Genomic DNA, 10,329 nt, shown 5'->3' on the forward strand with positions numbered 1-10,329 from the left:
TTATTATTATCATCATCATCATCATCATCATCATCATCATCATCATCATCATCACCATTGCATTAATTATATTATCATTATTAAAGTTGTTATCATCTGCATCGGTTTTCATTGCCATATGTGCATTATGACGGTCAAGGTAAAAGAAATCATGGGTTCCTGTTGTCCTCCCAGGATGTAGAGTATTATGACCTAGGAACGACAACTAGAAGGACGCTGGGAGAATATCTAAAGACTGGACAATCAAAACCACTGAAGATGTGTCACAACCCCCCCCCCCCCCCCCCCCCCCTTGCCCTTAAAATACAAAAAAGCAAACTTAAGCAAACTAAGAAACACACAAGTTAAACATACAACAAGCAAACAGCTTTTGAAAAACCCAAACAAAGAAATCAAAACTATAATCATAGTAGAAATAAACAAAAACCAAAAGCAATAAAATAAAACAAAAAACCCCCCAACAAAATCTAAAACAAAGCGAGAGTAAAATTACTTTAAAGTTTTGATCTGTTGAGATTGTCTACTCACGTTTGATCCATTTACACCGATAGCGAAGAATCTGCTACTGTCGCCCTTGTCGTTGTGAGTATAGATGACGTCATGGTGTGTGCGCGAGACGACGATTCCTGACGCCTCGTCAATGTCTCCGTTCGTCACAGTGCCCTTGAGGATTCGTGGGCCGAATGTTGCTAAGGGATCGATTATAAGAAAATAAATATATAAAGTTAATTATACTTTTATTGATACCAGAAGAGCATTTTGGTTTACAATGGCAAACATACGAACATAAATACATTATTATAAATGCATACATACAAAATAAATACATACATACATAAGTACAAGCACATATACTTACACTATATATACATACATAAATACCCAATATTACACCAATACAGAACAATTTTAACAATCGTGCCGTTGCTGGTCGCCATTGTGCAGTGCCCTGGGTTTTTTTCTTTTAGCTTGGGTTGACGTGTCTTACTCAAGGGCACAGCCCAGTGACCACCCATCTGATCCCCGTGTCACCGACACTGGCTTGACTTGACTCTTGAGTCTTAATTAACTAGCCATCCACTCACTTAGCCACTGAAGTCCAGAGAGAACAGATACAGAGACCACTGTGAAGAGGTGCTCGAGGGGAGGATTTTGGGCAGGAGAGCAAAGAGTATCATGGATGGACAACATAAAAACATGGACTGGCCGGGATATAGAAAGATATACAACAGCAATTAGCGACCATGAAGGATGGAGAGTCAATACACGTCAACCTCTGAGTTATAGATGACACCTCCAGGGTCTATAGATATAGAGAATATGGGAATTCGGTTATCTGTTTTCTCATACACACTCGCACTTACACACAAACAAACACACATTCACACACACGCACACACGCACACACGCACACACGCACACACACACACATACACACACACACACACTCACACATGCAGACATACAGAGAGAGAGAGATAGAGTGCGAAAGCGAGCGAGCGAGAGAGAGAGAGAGAGTGAGAGAGAGAGAGAGAGAGAGAGAGAGAGAGAGAGAGAGAGAGAGAGAGAGAAAGAGAGAGCGTGTGTGTATGTTTAAAAGCGTGTGTTGGAGTGTATGTATGTATGTGGTTTAGAATACATTTTTTAATTCCTACTGAATTTCGTATTGGTATTTTCTATCCTTTTCTTCTTTCTCTATTTCCTCGCCCTGAAATACAATCTTTTTTAATGCGTTTTTTGTTTCGTATGTTTTTAATCTTTCATCAGTCCTTTAGCCTACTTTTTCTCATAGCAAAACTTACTATAATATTTATTTATGTCTTCTCCTTGTGGCGGTTTCGTTCTTTTTTTTTCCTTTTAATGTTCACTTTGACTCATTGTTCAAACTTCTTTTGGTTTCTGTTCTGCGTAGTATTTCTTGCACGCTTTTTTGTTTGTTTTATATTATTGTCTTTTTCCTACGCCTTTCTGCCCGAAGTCATGAGTTAACTAACAACTTACATGACAGTTGTATATTCTAATTGTGTTAATAGTGGATATAATTATCACAGACCCCCGCCCCCCCCCCCCCCCCCCCGGATTGCCCTCCCACTCACACACACGCGAGAAAAAATTCGAAGGAATTGTCAGACTGACAAAGAATATAGGCCAAGAACGGAAAGATCTGTAATTGCATTTTGTTTTTGTTTTTTTTGTTTTTTTTTATTGATTTGGGGGGGGGGGGGTGTTTTGTTTTGTTTTGTTTTTCAGGCAATGTCATACAAAGTGGAAAGAACTAGGTCGGGATCCAAGGTATTCAATAAACAGAGAGCGTTAATAACATTATGGCCCATTAGATGACAGTAATATAGCCAAAATCGGGGTCAGCCAATGGATCCATTATTTCGTTTTGGGTTCGGGTATTGTATCCCACATACGACTTTGGCACCCTATCAGACAAATTTACTAAATGGTGTATTATGCAAATGCGTCTTGTTCGAATCTGAAACTGGCTCTCTTGAATTTTAGTTGTTTTGGCGAAGTTTCAAGAACATTCAACAAAATTGTATTGGCTTGGTCCTGTATGGGTTGGACATCAAATTGGAAATCCTGCCTCTAAAATAATCTTACATTGTTGAAAGGGGCGTTAACACCATACCATTAAGACTAACTTTCAAGATTTGCCCGGACAGCGATGGATAATCTTCAAATAAAGTAGACCTTGCTCTATCGACCATCTGCCCAAGAGAATCACATGTACAACGGATCATTTTCCTCTTCCTCTACCTCCCAATTAACGTTCTTTCCTTTATAACACCGACACTGTCTAAGAAGAACATTTGTCTAAGATGATCACTTTTTTTCAAGACAATGGTGGTCAGCTTGGACACATGTACGTTTTGACTGTAAATTTTCATAGCATCAACAGACTTGTCGAATGTCTTCTGTTTGCCTCTACTTTACCCATGTAGGTGGGAATAAAGGCGGGGATGCGTGGTGAAATCAGGCGCTCATCAAAATAATCAAACGGAAGAAACTGGTATTGTTCCGCAGGTTTGTGAATTTTTATCGAATGTTCGTTTCTCTGCTCAACGCCTTTCATCCCCTTAAGAACATATTTCTGTTTGGATTTTTACTGAAAAATGTTAAATGAAGGCACACAAATTGTATATTTTCAGCTTTCATGGAATCTCAAGCTAAGGAAATAGCGCATCTTTGGCTGCCATTTTCTCACTAACTTCACTCCTGAAACAAGGTGCCCCCCCCCCCCCACACACACACACGTTCTTCCTTCGCAAATATCTTGAATTTACTTCAAGACAAATGAATATCAAGATAAATGAATACTTTTTCCATCCAAAGCAAAACAAATGAACAGGCTTTAAGATGATACCAATAACTGTTCATGCAAAAAAATTGACGAGAGTCTGATTCCACCGCGTTGTGGCACATGGACGCTGGTCCCCCAAACTTCTCTAAGTACAGAAATGTATGACGAACTCTTTGACTGACAACCTTTCTTAACTCACACGGGACGTCATATCTGAGACTAGATGATGCATCCTTGGTTACTTACATTTTGTTTTCCTCATTAATCAGAAATATCTTCTTGTCTCGCACTGGCTGGGTGCAAGAACCCGACAAGCGCCATTTTTCAAAAAGTCGTTTTTTGCGATTTTCGATACTGGAGTAATCGCCCACATTGTGTCAAAAGATGAGCTCTCTACGACCCATAGATAAACAGTTGCTAAATATCGACTCAGTGTCAAGTTGGACCAAATACACACAAGAGCCCTTGTCGTTTTATTGCAACAAAGTTACACGTTCATTTCTTACAACAAGGGATCTTGTCGGTTTCTTGCGCCAAAATCCAGCGAAAAATCTTCCGACAAGTTTTCTTGTCGGATTATTGCACCTAACTCGGACACGTCTTTGCTCGGGCCTGCTCAATAAAATTATAGTACTGTCTTTTTTTAGCACTGAAAGAAAACTTATCTATAATTTATATAAGTGGACTGTGAAGGCTTTGTGCACAGACTCCTCCCTTATTACCTAACCCACACCTTTGAAACTTTGCAGGCGTCCACAGCATCCATGTGACTAGGTCCTAACTATTTTAAAATCCACGCAAACTGCTTTCCACGATTTTTCCAAAATGCTTTGTTTCGTCCACACAGAGTTCTAGGTCTAGGCTAACTTAGGATCAACAATTTCGCAGTCTCATTTTAGTGAGGCTCCCGTTCACAAGCGGTCCCACAATAACTTGAGTCCGTTCATTGAACGGGGTACCCAGCTAGTTTTGATATAGATGGCCATTTTCGCTGCTTCCTGTTTTCCGATTCCAAGTTGTAAACACACAAAATTCAAGTCACACACAGAATTCCCTGAATTCGCACGTAAGCATGCTATTTATTGATGTTTATGTTTTTAAAAATATCTACTTGTTGGTCTATACAACAGTTATTATCTATATGAAAAATAGTTTTGCCTCAAAACATGAATACGGAATAGGGAACAAGTTCTTAACAAAATGTTGTTACCGATAATAGGTAATGTTTCTCGTTAAACTATAGCCACACGTGTTGATTAGTAGGGGGTTGATGATACATTCTTGAGAAGGTAGTAGGCCAAAAGTACGAAGAGACAGTATGGCATATCATCAGTAGCGGTGGGTGGACCAAAATTTGGGTGGGGCTTAGGTTGCCTCCACTTCTTTACCACCAAATAGCAAGCAATAAGATACTATACTCGCGGCGAGCCACGGCATTTTGAGAACCATTTAAACGAAAAGAATCACCGTTGTCTTCCCTCTCTTTGTTCTAGGTAAGTCTTCTGGATAGCGGGGACGAAGCAGTTTCACCTCCAAATTTCTCTAATTATTTTCATCTGATGAAAAAGTTGCCTCAAAATTGACTAGGTGTGATTAACAACTGTTAAATCTCAGCGGCACTAACACAACCATGCACAAACACCACTTCAAACATATTCCGTCTATGAGCTGTAGTCGAGGAAAGTAGACAACACCTAACTGTGTCACTTTGGGAAAGTGCGTCGTAAACTTTCACTCCATTGTTAGGGCAAAGAGAGCGTGAGCCCTCTGTGCAGTGTTCTTTTTTTTTCAAGTCCTCTACCTTTTTACAAGGGGTGTTTCATTAAGATCCCTAAAGACATTTGACTGGCTGTTAGGTTACTATAGTTGTAAGCGGTGATAACAGTGATTGGATAAACGAGCAAGGTGCAAAGTTGATCACTCTGTGTTCATTGCGTGCGATCACCAACGGTTTCAACTGCTTATTTCGTTATTAATTAAGAAACTTTCATTTGCTTTGGGATAGAGCTGGGAGTGGAGAGGGGGGCTCAAACCAGTGAGACCTTCACTACTCGCCGCCACTGCATATTATTGTTGTTGTGTGCAGCTGATGGTAGATATCATGTTGCGCTGAACATGGCTGAGCCAAAATGACGTGTCACCGTCGCTTGTAGCTCGTTGTTGGTCTGGTGGCATTATTCTACAAACAAGACTTGCTAGTAGAAAAGAGGACTCTACACTCCCTAGATTGCAGAATCCACAGCTTGTTGCAGGTAGCAACGTTGAACGGGCGAACATTTTACACGAAATGCAGTGACTTGTAGCCCTACAGCTCTAAAATAATCTTGATCAAACATGGGATTCGAACCCCGTTCTCTCCACTGCAATGACGAATCTCTGATCACTCCTCAACGGAGACCAAGCGTCAATCAAAGACATAGTCTGGGCCTACTAGATGGTATCCTTTCAACACAAAGTTTCATGCAGTAGCCTATGTCAGATTGAAAGCTTGGCTTGGTAAGCTTATCAAAAGCACAGACCACTAGTATTCATCTTCGAGAAAAGATGTGAAGAAAAAGTTTTGATGAGACGCAACATTTTCCATTTTATATTTTTCTCACACAGAAAAATGGACCAATTCCCAATCACTTCCAAAGACCTTCAAGGGACGACAGTGATGACGAAGACAATGTGCCTCTGGCAAGGCTAAAGGGCAACAGACCCCCGCCTGTCCTCCATGAGCAAAATGAAAATTCAGACAATGAAGAATACTTTGATGTTACAGATAACGACCCTGATTTTGAACCAGGAATTTGTGACGTTCGTCACTGAAAGGAAGTGGTATGGGTTGCTTGTGAGGCATGCTAGATGTTGTTCTGTTACGACAATTTTTTGGAAGATGTGGCATGTGCTGATCACGACAGACTGCCAGGGAGGCAAGGAAGAGAAAGAAAGCATGGATGAGACACAAGAGAGGAGATGGACCAGAATTGTGGCAGAAGGGAGGGGACAGACCAGAGAAAGGACGGGAGGCAGGAGGTGGACCAGAGATAGGACAGGAGATAGGAGATGGAACACCAAGGAGTAGTAAACGGAAAAAGAACACTGATAAATGGAAGCGAAACATCCAGAAGCTCCTAAGAAATTCAGGGAAATCCTACATTGACACAAAGGGACGAAAGAAGCCTCCAAGAAAAATGGGATATGTATGTAATGCTTCATGCATATTGAAATGTTCAGTACATTTTGAAGAGTGTCACAGGCAATCGCTATTTGATGAATTCCTACGGGGACAGACGAGAGCAGAAACATTACATTCTAAGACATACTGAGCAGTGTCCCGTGAAGCGGAAAAGAGTGGGATCAGAAAAGATAAGTAGTACCATCATGTATTATTTTTACTGCCTAGAATCAAGGATCCAAGTCTGCCGAACATTTCTTATATTGATACTTGATATTGGGAAGGATTTTCTGTATCAAACCCTTGAACAATTTTCTAATGGCCATTTGAAATTTCACAAACAGTGCAAGCATGGGCACCAGAGAAAAGTTACAGACGACGTTATCAACCAAGTGAGGGACCATATCAAGTCATTCCAACCCGTAGACTCACATTGCTGTCGAGCTGGCACTGAAAAGAAGCATCTAGACTCATCTTTATCAGTAGCTCCCATGTATCATCTTTATTTAGAGACGTGTGAGAGTAATGGATGGGTGAAGACTTCCAAGGACAAGTACAGGCGAATTTTTGATAACGAATTTAACTTGGTGTTTCACCGGCCAAAGAAAGACCAATGTGAAACCTGCATTGCCTTAAGGAACCAACCAAGTCCAAGTGAGGAGGAAAAGACTCTGTACAATGTACACATACAGAATAAGATAGCAGCCAGGCTGATAAAAGACGAAGCAAAAGCTGCCTCGAAAGGCTGCACTTTTGATTTACGACAAATTCTCCTCTGTCCTCATTGACAAAGTTCAAGTAATTTTTACAAAAGAAGACTTGGGGTGTACAACTTCACCATCTACGACTACACGAAGGGAGATGCCCATTGTTATATTATCATGTGGCCTGAGCAAGAAGGGAACAGCGGCTCGAACGAAGTGTCCACTTCTCTCTTTCACTACATTGAAGAACAACACAGAAAGAATGTAAAAGCCAATCACATGTTTTCCGATAACTGTGCCGGCCAAAACAGGAACAGCTTTGTTGCTTTTGCCCTGATTTTTGCAAGAAATCGCTTCAGCCTCGAAAGCTTCATACTAGTGATGGGCAGGTATCGATACCAGGTACTCGATACTTAGATACCTATAGGTATCGGTATCGGTAGCGATACCTGCTCTAAACATCGATACCTATGTGTTATTTATCCCAGGGCTGCCAAAGCAAGTGACTTGGGCCTTGAGAATTTTTTGTTTATCAAAACTAATACGTTTTCGTAGGGGGCAAGCGTTTTAAATTAATCTAGGGATTTTTTAACAAAAAGAGAGAAGTTTTTCATGAAATGTATCTAGTGATTTTGCAAAATCTTCACTGGCAACCCTGATTTATCCTCATTGGTTTAATTTAAAGTTGCTAAAAATCTGGTAAATTGAATTGCCTTTTTAGAACTCTTGTGTTTTTATTTTCCAATACTAACATTTTCTGCAAAGTTGACTTTCCTCCCATACTTCACTTAATTTTTGTTTTTATTCTCATATTTGGGTATTCATTTCTCTCTCTCTCTCTCTCTCTCTCTCTCTCTCTCTCTCTCTCTCTCTCTCTCTCTCTCTCTCTCTCTCTCTCTCTTTTACAAATAATTTTTGTTTGAGTCTCAGCTAAATTGTCACAACTTGTCTAGACACGATTACCTAAATACTTGGAAAAGTATAGTTGTATTTTTGTCTTTACTTATTACTCCCGGCGTATGTTACCAATAGCATTAGGTATCGAGGTATCGGTATCGATACCTTAAAAAGTACTAGGTATCGACATCGATACCTAAATTGTGGTATCGGCCCATCACTACTTCACACACACATTCCTCGAAAAAGGCCACATTGAAACAGAAAATGATTCGGTTCATGCCACGATCGAAAGAAAAACCAGGTACACTGAGCTGTATACACCTGAACAGTGGTATGCTGCCTTTCGATCCGCCAGAACCTCAAAACAGCCATACATCGTAAAGGAACTGATTGCTGGGGACTTTATAGACTTTACGTCTATGACAGGAACAGTAAGGAACCCTACTACTGACGACGAAGGGGACAAAATCATGCTGAGGAAGATTCGACAAGTCACAACTCTGGCTACTGATCCAAACTCCCTCCACTTAAAAAACAAGCTTCAATGGACCTTATCAACGTCTTGATTTGAACAGACGGAAGAGGAGGAGAAGCGGAGATGACACTGATGCAAACGAGGTGCAGATGATCAAAGGAATTTTGAGGCCTGGTATTGTACTCGCCAAGAAGAAAGATCTCACGAGTCTGTGCAACACTGGACAGATAGGGCAGAACTACAAAGAGTTCTCTAACTCACTCCCTGTTGTTGGACCTGTTCAGGAGGATCCTGCCGGATTCTAGACCAGTTTCAAGTTTGGTTATTCATTGATTTGTTGTTTTCGTTACTCATCCCGTCTTACATGTTCAGGAGAATTATGGTCATAACTTGGAAAATGTTTAATGCTTCAACTGAATTATTTTAGAAGCATTCAATTAATGATATTGTGTTTCAAAATACGATTCCTCTTTTTTCTTTATTTATCGCCTTGGATTCTTTTATTGCTCATTAATTGAAATCACGAATTTAATATTATCAGTCTTCTAAAGCTCAGAATATGCAAGCCAGATAGATACAGAATACGTGTGAGAGAAATAAAGAGCTTTCGTGAAAAGGATCACGTCATTCATAAGTCTCTATGGTTATTCTTGCTACTTACTTGTTTCTTCAAGCAAATTCTAAAAAAATTACAAGGATCACTTGGAAAGCGTTCGATACCTCGATATGGTACATGTAGGCCTAGACTCTATTCGTATTATTATGTTTTAAGATCATGATCCTTTATTTTACGATGTTTGTCACATGTGAGTGTTTTTTTGTTTTTACAGTTTGAAATTAGATTTTTTTAAAATTCTTCCAAAGATCAACACAGAAGAGCTATAGAGAACGTGTGCGTGATAGAGAAGTAGGAAGCTTTAGTGAAAAGTAACTTACTCAAAATTCATTTTGATTTAATACTTTGATTTAGAACAATTCTATATGCACAATGTACATGCCCTTCATCATGATCCATAATCCATGGTTTGTGGATGAGTATGTACTGAAAAACTTACTCCATTAAACATTGCCACTTCAAATTTATTAAACGTGTTTGTTTGTTTTTGTGTTCTCTCTCTCTCTCTCTCTCTCTCTCTCTCTCTCTCTCTCTCTCTCTCTCTCTCTCTCTCTCTCTCTCTCCCATTCCAAATTTATTAAACGTGTTAGTTTGTTTTTATGTTCTCTCGCTCTCGATCTCGCTCTCGCTCTATCTCTTTCTCTCTCTCTCTCTCTCTTTATCAGTCTCTCCAACTCCCTCTCTCTCCCCCACCTCCTCCCCTCTTTCTCTCCCTCCCTCTCTCTCTCTCTCTCTCTGTCTCTCTCTCTCTGTCTCTCTCTCTCTCTCTGTCTGTCTGTCTCTCTCTCTCTCTCTCTCTCTCTCTCTCTCTCTCTGCGCGTTCCCTCTTGTCTTGACGATGATGCGGGCACATCCCAATGGACACTGTTAGAGATGGCAGCCCAGCTGTCTGAGGGGTTAGGCCTATGTCACAACTTGGCCTACAGTCTCTATGAAACCCCAGGAAATGACCTTACTTCTTAACATGTTGATGATGCAGACATCTCAGCCAGTAGATTGATCTATTTCTTATTGATTTTGCTCAACTGTGACTCATTTTTTCACTTGATCGTGTCAAATCAGTTTATTTGAGTCCTGGTTTGATTTGTATCAGTTGTGCAATGACAAGGATACAGACGTTGTAGACTAAATCTCACTTGGTTAAATTATAGGTATATAATTGTA

The 10,329-nt window shown here is 40.2% G+C and overlaps 1 protein-coding gene across 1 annotated transcript in view; it reads right to left on the reverse strand.

Moving 5' to 3' along the window:
* The window catches only part of LOC101858796, a gene marked incomplete in the record, with an annotated part of 26,847 nt that overhangs the window by 13,951 nt on the left and 2,567 nt on the right, over window positions 1-10,329 (reverse strand). Inside the window, 1 exon segment of the mRNA XM_005103649.3 lies at window positions 529-684. Within this exon segment, the coding sequence (XP_005103706.2) occupies window positions 529-684 (156 nt within the window).

This window comes from Aplysia californica, unplaced genomic scaffold (genome assembly GCF_000002075.1).
Source record: "Aplysia californica isolate F4 #8 unplaced genomic scaffold, AplCal3.0 scaffold00384, whole genome shotgun sequence".
Classification (NCBI taxonomy): domain Eukaryota; kingdom Metazoa; phylum Mollusca; class Gastropoda; order Aplysiida; family Aplysiidae; genus Aplysia; species Aplysia californica.